At 39.3% G+C, this 24,766-nt stretch overlaps 1 protein-coding gene across 1 annotated transcript in view; it reads right to left on the reverse strand.

Moving 5' to 3' along the window:
* Window positions 1–24,766, reverse strand: part of TppII (Tripeptidyl-peptidase II) — a 647,643-nt gene that overhangs the window by 333,656 nt on the left and 289,221 nt on the right. Inside the window, exons 13-14 of the mRNA XM_090387764.1 lie at window positions 15,869–15,999; window positions 8,559–8,739 (exon numbers count right to left, since the gene is read on the reverse strand). Of these exons, the coding sequence (XP_090243890.1) occupies window positions 8,559–8,739; window positions 15,869–15,999 (312 nt within the window). The remainder of the gene's footprint in view (window positions 1–8,558; window positions 8,740–15,868; window positions 16,000–24,766) is intronic.

Below are 24,766 nucleotides of genomic sequence, written 5' to 3' on the forward strand. Positions count from 1 at the left end.
GTTGTTAAGGACACTACTGACGCTATGCTGCTGCAACAGGATCTCGAAAGGTTGAACAGATGGGCTGAGAGGTGGCAAATGAAGTTTAACATAGACAAATGTAAAGTACTACATAATGGAAACAGTAACCACAGAGCAACGTATCAACTCTGCGGTACTACACTGACAGTGGTGGAGAATGAAAAGGACCTGGGGGTAATTGTGCAGGCAAATATGAAGTTCTCTGAGCAGTGCAGACGAGCTGCAAGAGTAGCTCGTAGTGTCTTGTCAATGATATACAGGAATTTTTCTAGCAGGGATAAGGAGGTGATTATTCCCTTGTATAAGGCAATGGTTAGGCCACATTTGAGTACTATATACAGGTCTGGAGGCCTCATTTCAAGAAGGATGTAGAGTTGCTGGAACGGGTACAGAGAAGGGCAACAAGATTAGTGAATGGAATAAAGGGTTGCTCTTACGAAGAAAGGCTTAAGTTTTGCAAATTACAGAGTCTGGAGACTAGGGACCGGCGAGGTGATCTGATAGAGGTGTATAAGGCTTTGAATGGTTTGAGCATGCTCAATGCCAATGGGATTCTTCATCTTGCTCAGAATAATCACCTCAGAGGGCATAAATTCAAATTGAGGAAGGACGGATGTCGGATAGATGTGCGGAAATTTGCCTTTGGCCAGCGGGTGGTTGGTTGGTGGAACTGACTTCCTTCACTGGTTGTTGAAGTTGATAGCCTAAACAAATTTAAGAAGGCTGAACTGGACAGGTAATTTCGAACAAACGGAGGGGTGAAATGGGAGTGGTGTGTGTGTTTTTTTTTTTTTTTTGCTAATGCTGAATAAGCTTGCTTTCTTGCATCATATGCCTCTACTAATGCTAATGCTAATAATTTGACTGAAAGTTTCCTGCACATTTCACTTTCTGCTTTATGTCTTTTGAAAATTTTGGGGATAGGATGAAGAACCATTGATGCTGGCTCTTCTAATTTGTCTGGCACTTGCTCTTTTGTATTGATTGAGGTTGGCTACAGTCAGGTTGTGGCAGAAGTAGTCTCATATTTTATATTGTTCCCTTTCCGGCTATAAGGCAGTCAGTTCTACCAAGTTTCTGGGTGTACTGGTAGTTTTCCAAATGTTTTCAGTATAGCACTATTAGCAGAATCTAGCACTTTCTTGGTAATGTATGTGCCTTCTTCTCTGGACAAAGACTACTCAATTGACTGAAAATCCAGTGTTATTAAAGTTTAATATTTTGTTCAATGAGCTTTCTCAAGATTTCTGTTAATGAGATCTGGAGTTTTGCATAATATGTTGATTATAATGCCTGTTTAACCTCCTTTGTGAAAAGGAGGTTAGGCAGGCCTTTTTTTCTTTGCGTCCTCTGTCAAATGTTTGACAGAGGACACAAAGAAAAATAGCAAACAGTTCTTTATTTATGAAAACTCTAGAAGGAAGGGAATGGATCAGATTGATCCACTTAATATAGATTGACTATTGATGATCCTGCTCAAGTAGCTGATAAACTGAATGAGTATTTTGTATCTACATTCACACGAGTTATTTAAGGAGGGGAATGCCAGAAGTTTATCAAACTCTAACAGGGAGCTAAGTGATTTTTGTAATAACTGATAGCAAAGTAGAGGAGAAATTGTTGAAGTTAAGCATAAAAAAGGCACCTAGGGCAGACGGAATCTATCCAGTTATAATGAACGAGGGAGCAAGGGAAGTAAGCAAACCCTTAGCCATAATTATGAGAGCATCCTTAGAGTCAGGGGAGGTCCCCATGGACTGGACATTTGCAAATGTATCCCCAATTCACAAAGGGCGGTTCAAAGGGTGACAAATAATTTTAGTCCCGTTATTTTAACTTCTGTTCCATGGAAAATAATGGAGTCACTGGTTAAAGAGGTGATATCGGATCTTATAGACAAGAAGCAGTAATAGCTCAGACACAGCATGTGTTTGTTTAAGGGGAAGTCTTGTCTGCCCAATTTGATTGGATACTACGATGTGGTCACAAAGGAACTGGATGCAAAAAATAATTTTGATATCATATACTTGGATTTCAGGAAAGCTTTTGATACGTTTGCACATGGAAGACTACTGTACAAATTGGAGCAGTATGGCATTAAGGGCAAGTTACTGCAATAGATAAAAGGATGCTTGAGTGGGAAATGGCAGAGAGTGATAATAAATGGACACTGCTCTACGTGGACTAATCTTATTAGTGGAGTACTCCAGGGTTTGGTGCTGGGTCCATTGTTGTTTTGTGAATTTATCAATGATATCGATGAAGGTATATCGGGCTTATTGTCCAAGTCTGCAGATGATATAAAGGTCGGCAGGGTTGGTAATGACACTAAAAACAGTATGCTACTGCAACAGGATCTAGAAAAGTTAGGCAAATGGGGTGAGAAGTAGCAATTAAAGTTTAACATTGACAAATGCAAAGTAATGCATATGGGTAGCAGTAACCCAAGAAAAATGTACCAACTGTGTGGTACTATACTCAGAGAGGTGGAGAATGAAAAAGGCCTGGGGGTAATTGTGCCAGATATGAAGTTCTTTGAGCAGTGCAGATGGGCTGCCAGAGCAGGTCATGGAGTTTTGTCAATGATATATAGGAATTTTGCTAGCAGAGACAAGGAGGTGATTATCCCTTTGTATAAGGCAATGGTCAGGCCACACCTTGAGTACTGTATACAGGTCTGGAGGTCTCATTTTAGGAAGGATGTAGAGTTGCTAGAACGAGTACAGAGAAGGGCAATGAGACTGGTGAAAGGAACAAAGGGGTGCACTTAGGAAGAAAGGCTTAAGTCTGCAAGTTGCAGCCTCTGGAATCCAGGTATCTGTGTGGTGATGTGATCGAGGTGTAGCCTTGAATGGTTTGAGCAAGCTGAATGCTGATGGGATACTTCTGCTTGGTCAGATTAAGAAACTGAGTGGGCTCAAGTTCTTAATCTGATTCAAACTGAGGAAAGACAGTTGTAGACCAGATGTGGGGAAGTTTGCCTTTAGCCGGGGGCAGTTGACTGCCGGAACACACTTCCATTTGTTATTGTGGAAGTTGACAACTGAAATAAATTTAAGGATAAACTAGACAAATATTTGGAGTGACTGGATGGGTGAAATTAGCATTAGTAGAGGCATATGATGCAAGAAAGCAAGCTTATGCAGAATCAGCAAGAAAAAAAAAAACACCCCTCTGTTCATTCCAAATAACTGTCCAGCTTAGCCTTAAATTTATTAAGGCTATCAACTTCCACAACAAAAGGTGATTATTCTGAGCAAGAGGAACCATTCAAGGCTTTATACACCTCAATCAGATCACCTCACAGGTGCCTAGTCTCCAGACACTGTAATCTGCAAAACTTAAGCCTTTCTTTAAGAGCACAACTTCATTCCATTCACTAATCTTGTTGCTCTTCACTGTACTCGTTCGATCAGCTCTACATCCTTCTTAAAATGAGGGCTCCAGACCTGTATACAGTAATCAAGGTGTGGCCTGACCATTGCCTTATAAAAGGAGATAATCACCTTCTTATCCTTGATAGAAAAATTCCTGTATATCATTGACAAACACCATTAACTACTCTTGCAGACCGTCTGCACTGCTCAGAACACTTCATATCTGCCTGCACAATTACCCCCAGGTCATTTTCATTCTCTACCACTGTCAGTGCAGTACCACAGATTTGATACATTACTCTGGGGGGTACTGTTTCCCATATGAAGTACTTTACATTTGTCAAGGTTAAACTTCATTTGCCACCTCTCACCCCATCTTCTCTACTTTTCTAGATCGTATTGCAACAGCATACTGTCATTGATGTGCTTAACAACCCTGCCAACTTTGTATCGTTTGGAAACTTGGACATTAAGCCTGATATAGCATCATCAATATCATTTATAAATACAGAAAACAATGGACTGAAAACTGAGGGACTCCACTAATAACATTAGTCCACGAAGTGCAGTGTCCATTGATTACCACTCTGTCTTCTCCCACTCAACCATCCTTTTATCCATAGCAGCAATTGGCCTCCAATGCCACATTGCTTCAATTTGAGCAGCAGTCTTCCATGTGCAAGAGTATCAAAAGCCTTTATAAGATCTAAATATATGATATCAAAGTTATTCCCTGCTTCCAGTTCCTTTGTGACCGCATCATAATATCCAATCAAATTGGTCAGACAAGACTTTCCCTTGACAAAACCATGCTGTGTCCGACCTATAACTGAAATCTTGTCTTGATGATCCTGCAGTGATTCTTTAACCAGTGCCTCCATTAATTTTGCTGGAACAGAAGTTAAACTAACAGGCTATAATTATTTGTGTCATCATTTGATCCTCCTTTGTGAACTGCGAATCTGCACATCTGAAATCCATGGGTACCTCTCCTGGGTCCAAGGAATCTCTCATATCTATGGATAAGGGTTTGCTTACCTCCTTTGCTGCCAACTTTATTATAAATGGATAGATCCCATCCTCACCGGGTGCCTTTTTTATGTTTATCTTCAACAATTTCTCCTCACTTTGCTCTCAGTTATTACAAAATCATCTAGCTCACTTCTGTAATTCCCCCTTCCTGAATTAACTCCTCTGTGTGAATGTAGATGCAAAGTACTCATTTAGTTTGTTAGCCACCTGAGCAGGATCATCAACAGTTGAACCATCAATATCCAGTGGACCAATCTAATTCATCCCTTTCCTTCTAGAGTTTACATAAGTAAAGAACTCCTTGCTGTTTTTCTTTGCATCTCTTGCCAAAGATTTCTCATAATCTGCCTTTGCCTGCCTAACCTCCTTTGTGACTTGGTTATAGACCAGCTTATATCTATCATAGGCTTCCATGTCACCCATTAATTTATATGTATCCCATGCATTTTTCTTCTCTGCCACATGTCTCATTAGTTCATCCGATATCCATTTAGGGCTAAACATTGAACAATATTTTTTAGTTGGTATGTAAAGTCTAGTAGCTTCCAAGATGAATTCTTTGAATGCCTCCCATTTTGAATTTGCAGTTTAAATACTGTCTCAGACCACCGTAGTCGCCTTTTACGAAAGCAAAAACCCTTCTCTTTACCCCTGATGTAGTTACCTCTTTTAGTAAATCCCACTTGAGCACACTGTGATCACTGTCACCTAGTGGTTCCTTTATCTGCAGATTCTTAATGCATGAAGAATCACTAGTGATAATCAGATCAAAAGTATTACTCTCTCTAGTTGCCTCCCGAACATGCTGATGTAGAAATCAATCATCCAATAAATCCACAAAAGCCTTGCTAGTGCGTGAGTGACCAACACAAATTCCAGTCAATATCCGGGAAATTAAAATCCCCCATTATAAAATTCTCTGATTTACTGGTCAACTCTATTTTCATGAGTATAATAAGAAACTGTACTCATCAATGTCATTAGTCCTATAACACACTCCTACTTTCAATGTTGATATCCCAGTGCTTTTGTCACACCAAACTGACTTGACACTGCACTGTCCATCGATGTCATATGGCTGCACTTCCTTCGATTTTATGTTTCTTAACTAATAGCATAACCTCTCCTCCTTTCCTATTCTGTCTATCCTTCCTTTACACATTGTACTCCTTATATCTGTGTGACACCAAGTCTCTGATATCCCAACAATACCTGCCTTTGATGATTTGACCAACACCTCAAATTCATCAAATTTATTTACCAAACTCCTAGCATTAATGTACACACAAGTATACATGCACCTGTTCCTATTCTTTGCTACCCTAACACAGTCTGTGTGTTTACTTGTACTGCAATGACTCCCAGCAGTCTCTGAAATACGCTGCATCTTCTTTTCCGGGCTGGGAAGTGTTCCCCCCCCCCTTTGACTGATGCTATATAAGCTTGCTTTCTTCCATCATGTTCCTCAACTAATGCCCTCTTAATTCCTTATACTTGTATGAGGATGAATTTTCCCAAAAATTCATCCTTACATCATTTTGGTAAACACGTTTTGTTTAATTGGAAAATATGTCTTGAGCTTCGGGTTGCATATCACAAAACTTTCTAGCGATGAATGGCAAACTGACTTAGAATAAATTTATTAATATCGATAAATAAATTAATAATATAAATAAATTAATATAAAAAAATAAATAAATAATATATAAAATTCTAAAACAGAGATAAAATAAAATGAAATAAAATATACACTAAAATAATCCTAATAAAATATACAATAGTTTTCGAGATGAAGTGCCTCTTCATCAGCTGATGTTATGCTTGTGATGTTATGTTTAAATTTTAAAATCCTGGAACCACTGAAATGAGATACACATTTTTATTAAAAACAAAATGAGTGGCTGTGGAAACTTGCATGTTTTCTGAAAGATTGAAACCTACCTCTTAATGCATCTAAATACATTATACAAAAATTTCACATAGGTAACCCCCCGCCCCCCAATGCTGCTTTTAACATGAGTACCTTTCTACAGTTGCTGGTACTTGATATTTTCCAGACTACAAACACTGAACGTGCTGAAACTCTGAAATCAAGTAATCCAGTATTTGACTATGTTGCCAACTAAGACCTGGCAAGGACTAGGTCCCAAAGGTGCCAGATTTGAGAGGTTAGATTATACGTAACCCCCCACAATTTTTTCATGAGTTGGTAAAATTCTGACATGCAAACAAAAAAAAAAGAAGCAAACTGAGGTTGCTCAAAATGCATCAATCTTATATTACAAAGCAATTCACCACAAGTTTTGCCTTGCACCTCAGATGACTAGCACTCTTTCCTAAGTAGATGTATATTAGTATTCATTTTTAATGCATGCCATTACCTACACAGACATTTAGTGACTCTCCATAAACTTTACTTTTAATTAATACTTTTCATTTAGACGACACTAATAATGAATTACCTATCTCTAATTAGTTACCAATAAAGGATTTTCTATACTTTAGAAATAATTATTTGCATCCTTGTTTCATAAGCAGCCTCGCCTCCTCCTGCCTAAAACTGATACAACTCTCAAGCAGCCCACCCGATTTACAGAGATCTTAAAGTAGACCCCGTTTGTGAAAAAATTTTAAGAACACTACTCCAGAACTTAAATAAAATAAATACGAGGGTAATTCAAAAAATAAGTTACACTTGATCATTGTAGCCCAAGAGACATTTATTGAGATATGTGATATTATGCGATAGAAAACACATACCTTGCACTACTTTTCCACATAGTCACCAAGTTGGTGTAAACACTTCTCGGAACGTGTGACTAAACGTTTGATTCCCTGATAATAGAAATCCACTCCTTGATTAGTCAGTCACCATAGAACCGCTGTTTGCACCTGCTCATCATTCGCAAATCGTTGTCCCCCTAGATGTTCTTTCAGCTTGCCGAAGATGTGATAGTCACAATGCAAAAGATCGGGACTCTACAGCAGACGTTGCCATACCTCCCATCCAAAACGTTGGAGAAAGTGTCGTGTTGTGCGTGCATCGTGTGGCGTGGTATGGCATTGTCCCGAATGAGAACAACACCTTTGCTTAACTTTCCAGACCTCTAGTTTTTCATGGCTGTTTGCAAAGACCATAATGTTTGGCAGTATGAGGCAGCATTAATTTTTGTGCCTTATGCCATAAATTCGGAGTAAGCAACTCCTTCACAGTCGAAAAACACAGTGGCCATGACCTTTCCTGCTGATGGTGCAACTTTGAATTTTTTCCGAACAGGCGATGTTGTGTGTCTCCATTCCATAGATGCTCTCTTCATTTCTGGGGCGAAATGGTGCACCCACATTTCATCGCCAGTGATGATGTGGCATAAAAAGTCATGGCCTTCCACAGAATAGCATTGAAGGAAGGCTAGAGAAGACAAAAAACGTTGACCTTTGTGTTCATCTGTCAGTGAATGAGGAACCCATTGTGCACACAATCTGCAATAGTCAAGATGTTCACGGATGATGGAATGAACACTGCCTATCGAAATATCCAACTGCTATGCCATTTCTGCAACTGTCAGTCTTCGATTATTGCGAATTGTTTCATCAACCTGCATCATGTTGTCTGCAGTGGTCAAAGTTGATGACCTTCCTTTTAGATCAGCATCTATCAATTCTGTGCGACCACTTTCAAACTGCTGGCATCACTTCACTATGGCTAGACACAACATTGCATTTTCCCCATATTCCGCCGTTATTTCATGATGAATCTCGGAACAATTCAGCCCTTTTGCCCATTAAAATCGTACTGTTCCACGTCCTCAAACTTGTAGTAGCACTCTAGCTGGTGTGCCATTATGAATGCTTGCTCCTACACAACTGTTACCACTATGTCAACAAAACTCACCTATGGGGGGGGAGGACAATATGAACTTCATTCCAGGCAGGCGCCACATTTGTTGTGCAATTATACCAAGAGATGGTGGCAGGTGTAACTTATTTTTTGAATGTCCCTCGTATCTAACAAGAAAATAAGAGATTAAAAGATAAAAGACCGGCTGATTGAATCAGCAAGGCAGTGAACAAATTAAAATACACTACATGACACTCAATTAGAAGATAAGGGAAATCATACATATTTACCTGAATTCATATCATTTAAAAATATTGCATCTACTGTGACATCATAAACGCCTGGTCTTTGTACTTTATAAGCTTCTCGAATATAGATTCCCCTAAACTGGCCAGCACAAGATATGTGAAAGCGGACATTGTACTCTTGGCAATCTGAATATTGAAGAAGATGGTCAAATGCTTTTTCTACCTGCAATATTAGAAACTAATATTTAAAAGAGCTTTACTAATTTTTTACATTAAATTACTGATATGTAACTAGCAAATGCAACGTTACTTTATAAATCAGATTAACTGCAAGAGTGCAAGTGACAAATTTTTCCCAGAGCTTTCCTGAAAAGAAGAGCATTGCAAATTAATGTCATTCTGCCTAAATATTCATATAAAGAGTAGCACACAAGTATTAAAGAATATTAAATGTGGAATAGAAATTAATCCCATCAACCTGGAATTACTGGATCTCATCAATCTGGAAGATGCAGGATATTTCAGAGACTGCTGGGAGTCATTGCGGTACAACTAAACACATGGGTTGTGTTAGGGTAGCTAAGAAAAAGAGCAGGTGCATGTATACTTGCGTCTACACCAAAGCTAGGAGTTTGGTAAATAAATTTGATGAATTTGAGGTATTGCTCAAAGCATCAAAGGCAGATATTGTTGGGATATCAGAGATGTGGTGTCATACAGATATAAGGAATGCAGAACTGGAATTTGGGGAGTACAATGTCTACAGAAAGGATAGAAAGGGAGGAGGGGTTATGCTATTAGTTAAGAAACACTTAAATCCAAGGAAGTGAAGCCAGTCGACATTGCTGGACAGTGCAGTGTCGAGTCAGTTTGGAGTGACATAAGCACTGGGAGATCAAAATTGAGAGTAGGAGTGTGCTATAGGCCTAATGACTCTGATGAGTATAATAAGAAACTGTACAGGGAAATAGAGTGGACCAGTAAATCAGTCTTATAATGGGGGATTTTAATTTACCAGATATTGATTGGAATTTGTGGATTTATTGGATGATTGTTTTCTACATCAGCATGTTCGGGAAGCAATTGAGGGAGTAATACTCTTGATCTGATTATCACTAGTGATTCTTCATGCATTAAGAATCTGCAGATAAAGGAACCACTAGGTGGCAGTGATCACAGTGTGCTGAAGTGGGATTTACTCAAACAGGTAACTACCATCAGGGGTAAAGGGAAGGGTTATTGCTTTCGTAAAGGCGACTACGATGGTCTGAGACAGTATTTAAATTCTATACAGTGGGACCAACTGATGATGTTACCAAGAGCAAATTCAAAATGGGAAGCAGTCAAAGAACTTATCTTGGAAGCTACTAGGCTTTACATACCAACTAAGAAATACTGTTCAAGGTTTAGGCCTAAATGGATGTCAGATGAACTAATGAGACATATGGCAGAGAAGAAAATTGCTTGGGATACATATAAATTAACATATGACACAGAAGCCTATGGTAGATACAAGCTAGTCTGTAATCAAGTCACAAAGGAGGTTAGGCAAGCAACGGCAGATTGACAAATCTTTGGTAAACGATGCTAAGAAAACCAGCAATAACATCTTTATTTATAAAAACTCTAGAAGGAGATAAATCAGATTGGTCCACTTCATATCGATGGTTCGACTGATGATGATCCTGCTCAAATAGCTGACAAACTGAATCAGTATTTTGCATCTACATTCATATATGAGGAATTCTGTAAGAAAGTGGAAGACAGAAGCTTATTAAACTCACTTATTAAACAGGAAGTTAATGATTTTTTAATAACAGAGAGCAAAGCAGAGGAGAAACTGTTAAAGTTAAACTGTTAAGAGAAATCTTTGGCAAAGGATGCAAAGAAAAACAGTTCTTTTCTTATGTAAACTCTAGAAGGAAGGGGATGAATCAGATTGGTCCACTTGATATTGATGGGTCAACTGTTGATGATCCTGCTCAGGTAGCTAACAAACTAAATGAATATTTTGCATCGACATTCACACACGAGGAGTTATTCAGTGAGGGGAATGCCAGAGGTGTATTCAACTCTAGCAGTAAGCTACAGAATCTTGAAATAACTGGGAGTAAAGCGGAGGAGAAACTGTTGAAGATAAACATAAGAAAGGCACCCGGGGTGGATGGGATCTATCCACTTATATTAAAGGAGGCAGCAAAGGAAGTAAGCAAACCCCTAGCCATAATTATGAGAGCTTCCTTGGACTCAGGGGAGGTACCCATGAAAATGTGCAAATGTAACCCCAATTCACATTTATTGATAATTTGATTGTAAAATTTGATTGTAAACTGTATAATTTGATTGTAAAGAACTTTCACTCGGTAGTTTGATCATTGGGTAATGAATGTTTTCTGGTCCCACAGCTCTATATCCAGATATTGATAACACCTTTTTAATTTGTGCACTATAAAAGGTTGGTTCTCTCTTTCATCATAAGCGTTTCATCATAGGCCTAAATGGTTGTCAGATGAACTAATGAGACATGTGGCAGAGAAGAAAAATGCATGGAATACATGCAAATTAATGGGTGACATGGAAGCCTATGATAGATATAAATTGGTCTGTAACCAAGTCACAAAGGAGATAAGGCAGGCAAAGGCAGACTACGAAAAATCCTTGGCAAAGGATGCAAAGAAAAACAGAAAAGAGTTCTTTACCTATTTAAACTCAAGAAGGAAAGGTTTTTTTTTTTTTTTTTTTTTTTGGTTTGGTAGTTGTTGGCGCATCGGCTTCTGTGGCCATAGTGCACCTCCCAAGGTTTTTGCAGTACTTTGATCCAAGCCCGAGGCGGGAATCGAACCCGCGACCTTTGGGTTGCCCGGCAGGCACTTTACCCACCTGGCTAGCCCGGTCGGCAAGAAGGAAAGGGATGAATCAGATTGGTCCACTGGATATTGATGGTTCAACAGTTGAGGATCCTGCTCAGGTGGCTAACAATCTAAAGGAGTATTTTGCATCTACATTCACGCATGAGGAGTTATTCAGGAAGGAGAATGACGTAGGTAAAGTAAACATTGGCAGTGAGCTAGATGATTTTGTAATAACTGAGAGGAAAGTGGAGGAGAGACTGTTGAGGATAAACATAAAAAAAAGGCACCTGGGGTGGATGGGATCTATCCAGTTATATTAAAGGAGGCAGCAAAGGAAGTAAGCAAACCCCTAGCCATAATTATGAGAGCTTCTTTGGACTCGGGGGAGGTACCCATAGACTGGAGATGTGCAAATGTAACCCCAATTCACAAAGGAGGATCAAAGGCTGACAAGTAATTATAGACCTGTTAGTTTAACTTCTGTTCCAGGTAAATTAATGGAGGCACTGGTTAAAGAAGCACTGCAGGATCATCTAGACAAGAATTCAGTTATAGCTCAGACGCAACATGGTTTTGTTAAGGGCAGGTCTTCCCTGACCAATTTGATTGGATACTATGATGCAGTCACAAAAGAACTGGATGCAGGAAATAGCTTTGATATTATATACTTGGATCTTAGAAAGGCTTTTGATACTGTTGCACATGGAAGACTGCTACACAAATTGGAGCAGTGTGACATTGGAGGCAAATTGCTGCTATGGATAAAGGGGTGGTTGAGGGGGAGAAGACAGAGAGTGGTAATCAATGGACACTGCTCATCGTGGACTAATCTTATTAGTGGAGTCCCTCAGGGCTCAGTGTTGGGTCCATTATTGTTTTCTGTATTTATAAATGATATTGATGATGGTATATTAAGCTTAATATCCAAGTTTGCAGACGATACAAAGGTTGGCAGGGTTGTCAAGGACACTACTGACACTATATAAAGGTTGAGCAGACGGGCTGAGAGGTGGCAAATGAAATTTAACATTGACAATTGGAAAGTACTACACATAGGAAACAGCAACCCCAGAGCAACGTATCAACTCTGTGGTACTACACTGACAGTGGTAGAGAATGAAAGAGACTTGGGGGTGGTTGTGCAGGCAGATATGAAGTTCTCTGAGCAGTGCAGACGAGCTGCAAGAGTAGCTCATGGAGTATTGTCAATGATATACAGGAATTTTTCCAGCAGGGATAAGGAGGTGATTATTCCCTTGTATAAGGCAATGGTCAGGCCACACCTAGAGTACTGTATACAGGTCTGGAGGCCTCATTTCAAGAAGGATGTAGAGCTGCTGGAACAAGTACAGAGAAGGGCAACAAGATTAGTGAATGGAACAAAGGGGTGCTCTTATGAAGAAAGGCTTAAGTTTTGCAAATTACAGTGTCTGGAGACTAGGCACCAGCGAGGTGATCTGATAGAGGTGTATAAAGCCTTGAATGGTTTGAGCATGCTCAATGCTGATGGGATTCTTCCTCTAGCTCAGAATAATCACCTGAGAGGGCATAAATTCAAATTGAGGAAAGACAGATGTAGGATAGACGTGCGGAAATTTGCCTTTAGCCAGCGGGTGGTTGGTTGGTTGGTGGAACAGACTTCCATCCCTTGTAGTTGAGGTTGATAGCCTAAATAAGTTTGTAAGGCTCAGCTGGACAGGTATTTTGAATGAACAGAGGGGTGAAGTGGAAGTGGTGTTTTTTTTGGCTGATGCTGCATAAGCTTGCTTTCTTGCATCAAATGCCTGTACTAATGCTAATGTAGCACCTTAAGGCATTGTAATTTAACTTTCTTGAAATTATAACCCATTCCACTGCCTTTAACTACTGCTACCTACCTCTCTTCACCATCCACCATAGAACTCCATGATCACTTCCTGCTACTAGTTGCTGTGCTGTCAGCGCTATTATGTCGTCTGGTTCATGGGTGATGATGAGGTCTAGAGTATTCTTTTCCCTAGTACTTTCCTTGATATGTTGATACAAATAACAATCATCTAGCTGATTTAAAAATTTTGTCCCCCATGTGGAGTTTCCTTCCCATTTGCTCCAATCAATTAGAGGCAAATTAAAATCACCCATAATAAGACATTCAACACTTACTTGCCCATTCCATTTGGTGTCATCATAATCTTCACAATCACCTGGCCTGTAGATTACTCCCACTCTCATTATACCTTTGCTTCCAACTATTTCACACCATACAGATTCTATACTAGCATGTGAAACGTCTGAATCTGGGAAAGCTTTCATCATGCTCAGACTACTTTTGATAAGAAGCATGATCCCACTGTCCCTTCTATCTTCCCTGTCCTTCCTAAATACATTATACATACCGTACTGAAACTCATCATCCCTTATCTCCAGGCGGCACCACATTTCTGTAAGCCCTATTATGTCAGCGTTACTTGTCCTAACCAGCAGTTCGAATTCACTCATTTTATTGACACTTCTGACATTACTGTATAAACAAATAAGACTTAGTCTTCTTGTTTAGTTAACTACCCTGACACACCCCTTAAAGTTATTTAAGCTTGCTTCCCTGGCATTTGCTACCCGCTCATTTGAAATGCTTTTGCCTTCAGAACATCTTGCTACTATGGTCTATTGCGGTAAAAAACAAACTCTTGAGGTATGTGCAAGAGTTAATTTGACCAATACTAACAGATAAATGTTATCTATATTACCCTTGTCTCCCCAAACTAGTCGCTTCCCTGAACCTTTCAGGTATTCTCAATAATACGGAAATTTGCGAAAATTTGCCTTTAGCCGGGGGTAGTTGATTGGTGGAACAGGCTTCCATTTTTTTTTTTGTCGTGGAAGCTAATAGCCTAAATAAATTTAAGGCTGAGCTGGACAGGAATTTGGAACGAATGGAGGGATGAAATGGTTTTTTTTTTTTTTCTTTTTTTTGGCTGATGCTGGTTTCTTGCATCGTATGCCTCTACAAAAAAAATAAAATATGCTTATACACTTTCACCCTATCACTTGATGCAAAATGGTGTAAATCAAGACTTGTCATAACACAGTCTTTGTCCAACGTTCAAAGTCCAGTCCTGTACTGGACTGTTTTACTGAAGAACAAAAGCCTCCCAGACTTGAAGCATGCAAAGGGCTCATTCAAGCATCTGCTGATGATCCCTCCAGGCTAGATTCAATTGTAACAGGAGACAAGTCCTGGTTTTTCAAATATGATCCACAAACAAAACGCAGAATGACAACTGACATCCTCTCGGAGACAAAAAAAATTTTAATTTTCAAAAACCACTAGGATTTCTTATTTCCCAAATTATTTTCAATATCACATGAAGATGATCCACAAAACAAAGTAATGCGGATTACTTTTTTTCAAGAGCAAGGGAATCATTTACAAGGTTTGTTTTGGGGTTTACTGATGCATTGGAACGTGCCTAAACCAGTTCATTCACAAGGAATTTGTTTCTCTAAGTAAGAAAATAAATAAGGAGTACTATGTACACATCTTCATGCTGTGCTGCATTCTGTCCTGCCTGATTTAGATTTTTTTTTTTTTTTTTTTTTGTAAATGGATTACTTATTTTTCAAAATCAAATCCAAGCTGAAGAACAATGATTTGAAGGTATAGAGGGCATTAAAAGAAATGTGACAAAGGAATTTGTAGTGGGCAGTTTACACACAATTGTTTCCAACAGCTCAATTAACAATCTCACAAGAATGCAGCTATTCATGGCAATCAGTTTGAAAATAATCAAGCTATTTTCATTCTAACATCTGGTTTTCTTTAAACTGCCTCAGTCTTCAAACTTATTGTGGAACCCTCCCACTATTACGATCATCTTTTCTTCTGTTTCCATGGGCAGTTTACATACAATTAAAAAACAAAGTGACAAACTTTATACTCTCCATAAGAGGCCATTTTTATAAATATTTTTATTCTTTGACTTGATAAATGATATTTTAATAATAATAATAATAACAATAATATTAAACTCATTAACAAACCAAGCATTGCTAAGGCCAGACAAAAATGTAATTTCACAAATAGTATGTTACAGGAAGGAAAAACATCATCATGATGGTAATCACATCACAGTGCAACTTCATAATGATATGCTTTCTGAAATATGTTATTACATTTAATTCATTTCTAATTAAAAATTTTACTAATTAAAAATTTTTTTTTATTGTGACAGGCCAAAAAGATCTGGCCTCCACTTACTGGGAAAGTTGGCTAATTTTACAGCATAGCCCAAACTATACCATAAAACTGGCCAATAGTTAATCTGATAAATTTAAACTTAGTTGAAGAAGAAAGTGCCAAAGTGAGTTTTCATATTGCTCATGGAAAACAAGTTTTTTGTGCATCTGGAAGAGCGCAAGATGTACACAAAACTTGACATCTGCTTGTTGAACAAACTGTGACAGTCTAACAAATGAAGAATGATAAACTACAAAAAAGTGTGGGGATTTTTTTTTTTTTACCTGAAGTAATCCATGACCCATACTAAAAGGATCCCATGACGATACTATGACTGCAGTATTTTCTAGAGCCCTTCGAATACTATATGGCGAATAAACTATATCTCTTGCTTTTATACCAGATAAGAGGAGACCTAATGTGAAAAAAAATATATTTTGACTGAACATTAACATATAGGGAAATAAAATTTAATTCACAATTTTCAAATATTTGTACTGTTCATTTTGAATGGAAGCAGATATGGCTGTAAAATGAACAACTTGTGTAAAAACAACCAAATTTTTACATATGGCAGTAATATTGCATGCATGCCATCAGCAGCCCAGTAGTTGTTCCAATAACTGAAATGAGAAATAACAGAAATCAATAAGATTCTAGTTCAATCAAACACTGTGCTGTGGGAATACAGTACCATTTCTATATAAATTACCACAAATAATCCCCATCTTTTCAGTGTAATCAGGTACAGCATTAGTATTTTGTTCAGGCAGGCTCATTTTTAACTAAAAACATATCCAAAACAGATAACATGTATCCAATAATACATGAAACATGCACAGGCTACATCTGCATGAAACCAGTGTAAGTCAAATATTGTGCCAGTGTGAAATTTCCAGTTATACTGAAAACTGGCATAGAACTTCAACTCTAACAAATCCTATAAGAATTCCTGCAAAGCAAACCTTATAAAGCAGTTGCTCCAGGCAATGCCCAACAATGACAACCCTATTTCTGAACAGACAGGTTTCAGTGTATCCCATCCCTGCTTCTACAGGTATGGGGATACACTTAAATAGAAGGTGTGCAAGACTGTTTGCTGATACTATTGAGGCAGCATTAGGTGAGTGGAAAAACTAGTTTGGGGGATTCAGAGACTAAAAGATTAATAGTAACCACAGGCAGAGTTGAAAGTGATTCTTGCACTGCTTCTATTAGAATGAGCAGTGACCTGGAGGGCAGGGTGCTGGGTTTTCAGGGACTGGTGGGAGTCAACATGAAACAAATATATACTTGGGCTGTGTAGATGCATGTATACTTGCATGTACACCAATGCTAGAAGTATAGTAAAGAAATTTGAATCTGAAGTGCTAGTCAAGACATCAAAGGCAGATACTGTTGGGATATCAGAAACATGGTGTCACACAGATATAAGCAGTGCAGAATTGGAATTCAGGGACTACAATGTGTACAGAAAGGATAGAGGAAGGGAGGGAGGAGGGGTTTTGCTGTTAATAAAGAAAAAAAAAATCTAAGGAAATGCATTCAGTTGACATAGCTGGATAGCAAAATGTTGAGTCAGTTTGGTGTGACATAAGCATTGGGAAAGCAAAAATGAGAGTAGGAGTGGCTTAATGACTCTAGTTAATACAATGAAGAATTGTACAGAGAAATAGAATGGGCCAGTAAATCAGATTGTGTTATAATGGGGGTTTTAATTTCCCAGATATTAACTATAACTTGTGGATTGGTCACTCGCACAATAGCAAGACTTTTGGGGATTTACTGGATGACTGTTTTCTGCAGCAGCATGTTCGAGAAGTAACCAGAGAGGCAGGCTAAGAGGTTAGGCAGGCGAAGGCAGATTATGAGAAATCCTTGGCAAGGGATGCAAAGAAAAACAGCAAAGAGTTCTTTACTTATGTAAACTCTAGAAGGAAGGGGATGAATAAGATTGGTCCACTTGATATTGATGGGTCAACTGTTGATGATCCTGCTCAGGTAGCTAACAAACTAAATGAATATTTTGCATCGACATTCACACATGAGGAGTTATTCGGCAAGGGGAATGCCAGAGGTGTATTCAACTCTAGCAGTAAGCTACAGAATCTTGAAATAACTGGGAGTAAAGTGGAGGAGAAACTGTTGAAGATAAACACAAGAAAGGCACCCGGGGTGGATGGGATCTATCCAGTTATATTAAAGGAGGGAGCAAAGGAAGTAAGCAAACCCTTAGCCATAATTATGAGAGCTTCCTTGGACTCAGGGGAGGTACCCATAGACTGGAAATGTGCAAATGTGACCCCAATTCACAAAGGAGGATCAAAGGCTGACACAAGTAATTATAAACCTGTGAGCTTAACTTCTGTTCCAGGAAAATTAATGGAGGCACTGGTTAAAGAAGCACTGCAGGATCATTTAGACAAGACTTCAGTTATAGCTCAGACACAGCATGGTTTTGTTAAGGGGAAGTCTTGCCTGACCAACTTGATTGGATATTATGATGCAGTCACAAAAGAACTGGATGCAGGGAATAACTTTGATATTATATACTTGGATCTTAGAAAGGCTTTTGATACTGTTGCACATGGAAGACTGCTACACAAATTGGAGCAGTGTGACATTGGAGGCAAATTGCTGCTATGGATAAAGGGGTGGTTGAGGGGGAGAAGACAGAGAGTGGTAATCAATGGACACTGCTCATCGTGGACTAATGTTATTAGTGGAGTCCCTCAGGGCTCAGTGTTGGGTCCATTATTGTTTTCTGTATTTATAAATGATATTGATGATGGTATATCAAGCTTAAAGTCCAAGTTTGCAGACGATACAAAGGTTGGCAGGGTTGTCAAGGACACTACTGACACTATGCTGCTGCAACAGGATCTCGAAAGGTTGAGCAGATGGGCTGAGAGGTGGCAAATGAAGTTTAACATTGACAAATGTAAAGTACTACACATGGGAAACAGCAACCCCAGAGCAACGTATCAACTCTGTGGTACTACACTGACAGTGGTAGAGAATGAAAGGGACTTGGGGGTGGTGGTGCAGGCAGATATGAAGTTCTCTGAGCAGTGCAGATGGGCTGCAAGAGTAGCTCATGGAGTATTGTCAATGATATACAGGAATTTTTCCAGCAGGGATAAGGAGGTGATTATTCCATTGTATAAGGCAATGGCCACACCTAGAGTACTGTATACAGGTCTGGAGGCCTCATTTCAAGAAGGATGTAGAGCTGCTGGAACGAGTACAGAGAAGGGCAACAAGATTAGTGAATGGAACAAAGGGGTGCTCTTACGAAGAAAGGCTTAAGTTTTGCAAATTACAGTGTCTGGAGACTAGGCACCAGCGAGGTGATCTGATAGAGGTGTATAAAGCCTTGAATGGTTTAAGCATGCTCAATGCTGATGGGATTCTTCCTCTAGCTCAGAAAAATCACCTGAGAGGGCATAAATTCTAATTGAGGAAAGACAGATGTAGGATAGACGTGCGGAAATTTGCCTTTAGCCAGCAGGTGGTTGGTTGATGGAACAGACTTCCATCCCTTGTGGTGGAGGTTGATAGCCTAAATAAGTTTAAGGCTCAGCTGGACAGGTATTTTGAACGAACAGAGGGGTGAAGTGGAAGTGGGTTTTTTTTTTTTTTTTTTTTTTGGCTGATGCTGCATAAGCTTGCTTTCTTGCATCAAATGCCTCTACTAATGCTAATGCTAATTTGTGTATAAAGAATTTGCAGATAAAGGAACCACTAGGTGGCACTCATCACAGTGCACTGATGTGGGATTTACTTAAAGATATAATTACCATTACGGGTAAATGGAAGAGATTTTGCTTCCATAAAGGTGATTATGGAGGTCAAATGAACTAATGACACTCGTGGCAGAGAAAAAAAATGCAAGGGATGCATATAAATTATCAGGTTACACAGAAACCTATGGCAGATATAAGCTAGTCTGTAATCAAGTCACAAAGGAGGTTAAGCAAGTGAAGGAAATGAGAAATCTGGCAAAGTATGCTAAGAAAAACAGCAAGGGCTTCTTTATTTATATAAACTCTAGAAGGAAGCGGTTGAATCAGATTGGTCCACTTGATATCGATGGTTCAATTGTTGACGATCCTGCTCAGATAGCTAATAATTTGAATGAGTATTTTGCATCTAAATTCACATGAGTTATTAAGGGAGGAAAATGCCAGAAGTTTATCAAAGTGTAACAGAGTGGTTAATGATTTTGTAATAACTTAGAGCAAAGTGGAGGAGAAATTGTTGAAGTTAAACATAAGGCACCTGGGGAAGATGGGCTCTATCCATATATTAAAGGCGGTGGCAATGGAAGTAAGCAAACCCTTAGCTATAATTATGAGAGCATGCTTGGACTCAAGGGAAAGTCCACATGGACTGGAGATGTGCAAGTGTATCTCCAATTCACAAAGGGATCTAAGGGTGACACGAGTTATTATAGACCAGGTAGGTCAACCTTATATTCTGGGGAAATAATGGAGTCACTGGTTAAAGATGCATTGCAGGATAATCTAGACAAGAGTGCAGTAATAATTCAGACACAGCATGTGTTTGTTAAGGGAAAGTCTTATCTGACAAATTTGATTGGATAATATGATGCGGTTACAAAGGAATTCGATGGAAAAAATAATTTTGATATCATATACTTGGATTTCAGTTAAGCTTTTGACACTCATGCATGGAAGATTAATGTACAAATTGGAGCAGTATGTTATTAATGGTAAGTTGCTACAATGGATAAAAGGATGGTTGAGTGGGAGAGGACAGAGAGTGGCAATCAATGGGTGCTGCTCTTCGTGGACTAATGTTATTGGTGGAGTCGTACAGGGTTCCATGTTGGGTACACTGTTGTTTTGTATATTTATCAATAATATTGATGAAGGTATATCAGGCTTAGTGTCGAAGTTTGCAGATGATACAAAGGTTTGCAGGGTTGTTAATGACAGTAATGGCAGTGTGCTACTGCAACAGGTTCTAGAAAGTTTAGGCAGATGGGCTGAGAAGTAGCAATTGAAGTTTAACAATGACAAATGCAAAGCACTACATATGGATAGAAGTATTGGTGGCAAATGAAGTTTAACATTGACAAATGTAAAGTACTACATATGGGAAACAGTAACCCCAGAGCAACGTATCAACTCTGCGGTACTACACTGACAGTGGTGGAGAATGAAAAGGACCTGGGGGTAATTGTGCAGGCAGATATGAAGTTCTCTGAGCAGTGCAGACGAGCTGCAAGAGTAGCTCATGGTGTCTTGTCAATGATATACAGGAATTTTTCTAGCAGGGATAAGGAGGTGATTATTCCCTTGTATAAGGCAATGGTTAGGCCACATCTTGAGTACTGTATACAGGTCTGGAGGCCTCATTTCAAGAAGGATATAGAGCTGCTGGAACGGGTACAGAGAAGGGCAACAAGATTAGTGAATGGAACAAAGGGTTGCTCTTACGAAGAAAGACTTGAGTTTTGCAAATTACAGAGTCTGGAGACTAGGCACCGGCGAGGTGATCTGATAGAGGTGTATAAGGCTTTGAATGGTTTGAGCATGCTCAATGCCAAAGGGATTCTTCATCTTGCTCAGAATAATCAGCTCAGAGGGCATAAATTGAAATTGAGGAAGGACGGATGTCGGATAGATGTGCGGAAATTTGCCTTTGGCCAGCGGGTGGTTGGTTGGTGGAACCGACTTCCATCACTTGTTGTTGAAGTTGATAGCCTAAACAAATTTAAGGCTGAACTGAACAGGTATTTCGAGCGAACGGAGGGGTGAAATGGGAGCGGTGTTTTTTTTTTTTTTTTTTTTTTTTGGCTGATGCTGAATAAGCTTGCTTTCTTGCATCATATGCCTCTACTAATGCTAATGCTAAAGTAATCCCAGAGAAATGTACCAACTGTGTGCTACTACTCTTAGGGTGGTAGAAAATGAAAAAGATCTGGGAGTAATTGTGCAGTCAGATATGAAGTTTTCTGAGCAATGGAAACAGGCTGCCAGAGTGGGTCATGGGGTATTGTCAATGATATACAGGAATTTTGCTAGTAGAGAAAAGGAGACGATTATCCTTTTGTATAAGGCAATGATCTAGCCATGCCTTGAGTACTGCATACAGGTCCAGAGAACTCATTTTAGGAAGGATGTTGAGTTGCTTGAACATGTACAGAGAATGGCAATAAGATTGGTGAGGGAAACGAAGGAGTCCTCTTACCATGAAAGGCTTAAGTTCTCGAAATTGCAGCAGCTATAGACTAGGCACCTGAAGGTGATCCGAACGAGGTGTATAAGGCCTTGAATGGGTTGAGCAACCTGAATTCTGATGGGATTCTTCCGCTTGCTCAAATTACGAACCTGAGGGGACATAAATTCAATTTGAGGAAAGACAGTTGTAGAATAGATGCGCGGAAATTTGCGTGGGTGGTTAATTGGTGGAAAACACTTCCATCTGTCGTTGTGGAAGTTGATAGCTTAAATAAATTCAAAGAGGAACTGGACAAATGTTTGGAGGGAATGGATATGTGAAATTGGGTTTTTTTTTTTTTTTTTGGCTGATGCTACATAAGCTCATGCGCTTTCTTGCATCAGATGCCTCCATTACTACTACTGCATACACGGTGAAGAAGACCTTCCATTATTGTGGTTTTCAGCAACAAGACTATGTTACATTTTAATGAATCAACTAGCATAATACTAGGATGTGGGGGTAGCAGCTTGTTAACATGAAATGCAGTTAACAAATAGCAAAAAGTTAATGTGTTCAACACGAAAGTATACAAAACGTTTTTTCGTCACAGGGTAAACAGTAATGTGGAATTGTTATCTTGCTATGCTACAGTAGATGCACTGATTGGAAAACTCTGCAGCAATATGCACTAAAGTTCATTTCTATATAATCATCACATTTCCAAATGTTGAGACCAGCCATAGGGAGCCCAAACTGCTAGTCATCACAGTCCCTTTATTTTAACCCAGTTAATTTCATCTAGGTGAATGATGGTGGATCTGAAAGCTGGTATGTATCTCCTCATTATTAATATCGAATTACTGTTGACACAGAGAGAAACGGAGACAGAATAAATCTAATATATGTATGTGTTTCCTATTATTAAACCTGTCATTATTTATTCTGTCTCCGTTTCGCTCTGTTTCAACAGTAATTCGATATTAATAATGAATCCAGGGCACACAGGCCTCTTTAATCATATGTATCTCCTCATTAACAACTGTTATATGATCTGAATCATGGAATACAAGAACTGGTACAAAAGTAATGCCTCCCAATTTTTTGCTTTCAAATGTGGTGGCATAGGTCATTTTGCGTGTCACCGAGTGGCACTGTGATTGGTCTAGAGTGTAGCAATTCAAAATGGTCGATGTTAAAGAGATACATATAAAGCAAAAGCAATGACTGAATTTCTAACCAAAGAATAAGTGACGCCTATCGAAATCCATATGTGTCTCAAAAATGTTTATGGTGACAAAACTGTAAATGTGAGTACAGTTAGACGTTGGTTAAGACACTTTAAGAGTGGGGAGAGTAATATTGGTGACAAGCCCTAAAGTGGCCAGCATACAAATAAGCCTGGAAAGCTATCTGTACAGAACTTCTCCAACACTACAAGAGTGAAGGAGAGGTTTTTCTTTCACGCATAGTGGCATAGTATTTAGGGTCAGCCGCAACGGGTGGTTTCCCACATCTGCGCCGTATATACTCTGTGATGGAATAAAGAACTACTGCACAGCCAGAAAACATATGTCTGGTTTATGTAGTATTGTGCTTTATTCTGTTGTTGGGTCTCTGGCTGCTTGGCCGCGGGGCCCATAGTGGGACCCTACATTGCCCGTCACAGCCACTGGGAGGTGAGCCAGGGTTGCCTGAGCTTCCTGACAGATGTCATAAAAAAGTATATATTAATTAATTTTTTAAAAAAAAAATTTATTTTTTTTTTGAAGAGAGCATATGGAAAAGTAAGAAGAGGTCATAATGTGGGAAACAGAAATTGGAGTGGACCAATAAGGAAGGCAGTCCACTCTAAGTTAGGCGATGGAGAATGGAGTTGAAAGTCACAGGAGCACATGCTCCTGCGTGAGCACTTTGCTCTCTCTCTATATCCTGCACTCTGAAGAATGCTAGCATGAATCCTACCTTATCAGGTTAGCAGGGCAACCTGCTTTTGAAATCCTGCACCCAGGGTGCTGCACTATCTTGGCCCCAGTTGAGGTTAGCAGGGGTGGCACGTTACTCTGTTCTGTCCTGAGTTCTGCACATCTAGCTCTTCTGAAATTGAATACAGCCTGGGCGTAGCATGTTAACACTAGGTATGTGGCCTCTACATGAAGTAAAGTTTACTCCTGATTGCAGGGGTTTCCTTGTATCTCTATGAGTAATTGAAGTCTGGTATTGTCATAAGTGAGACACTCATTCATCATTCATAAGGTGTTCCCAGGACTCCTCTTCACCACGGTGGCAATATGGGTTATTTCTATTCCCATTGCTGTCAATTTTTGCTGAAATGGTCCATGTAAGCAGGAAGGTGACTTGCAAATCCTGGCCGGGGAGGAGGCTTTGGAAAAGTGCGACTTATTGAGGGAATAAACCTTTTGGCGATTTCTTGCTCCTTTCGGCGGCGTATCCCATGTTTGTTGCCAGAGGTTTTGTAGGTGGCCTGCAATTTTTCTTCTTTCCTTTTTAGGGTCATTTGCATGGGCCAACTGCAGGTTCAACAATTCCGTTGGGATTCCCTTCTTCAGGCAGTGGAAGAGACCCCCCCCCCCCCCTTCACAACTTCCAGATAGAGAGGTAGGTATCCTGCAATGACTTGTAATTCAGGGGTGCTGACAGTACAGCACACCCTGGTAACTGATAGTAACATAAATCTTTGAATGGATTCAAGCTTGCACTTGTTACTTGCCAGGATTGTCTTTTCACACCAGATGGAGGCACCACAGCACACAATTGGAACATATACTACCTTATATATTAATGATAGAGCTTTATTCTTTAGGCCCCAATCTGCTCTACTAATCTGCCTTATCATTGTAGTGTATTTTTAGATTTTAGCTGAAAGGTATTTTAAGTGGGAGTGGAAGGATAAGTTAGCATCTAGATATAAGCCCAGATACTTGATTTCTGCATAGAGACGGATCGGGGTGTTGTTAATTTTCATCACTGGT

The sequence above is a fragment of the Mastigoproctus giganteus genome, chromosome 13, assembly GCF_048544385.1.
Source record: "Mastigoproctus giganteus isolate SK-2022 chromosome 13, ASM4854438v1, whole genome shotgun sequence".
Taxonomy (NCBI): Eukaryota; Metazoa; Arthropoda; class Arachnida; order Uropygi; family Thelyphonidae; genus Mastigoproctus; species Mastigoproctus giganteus.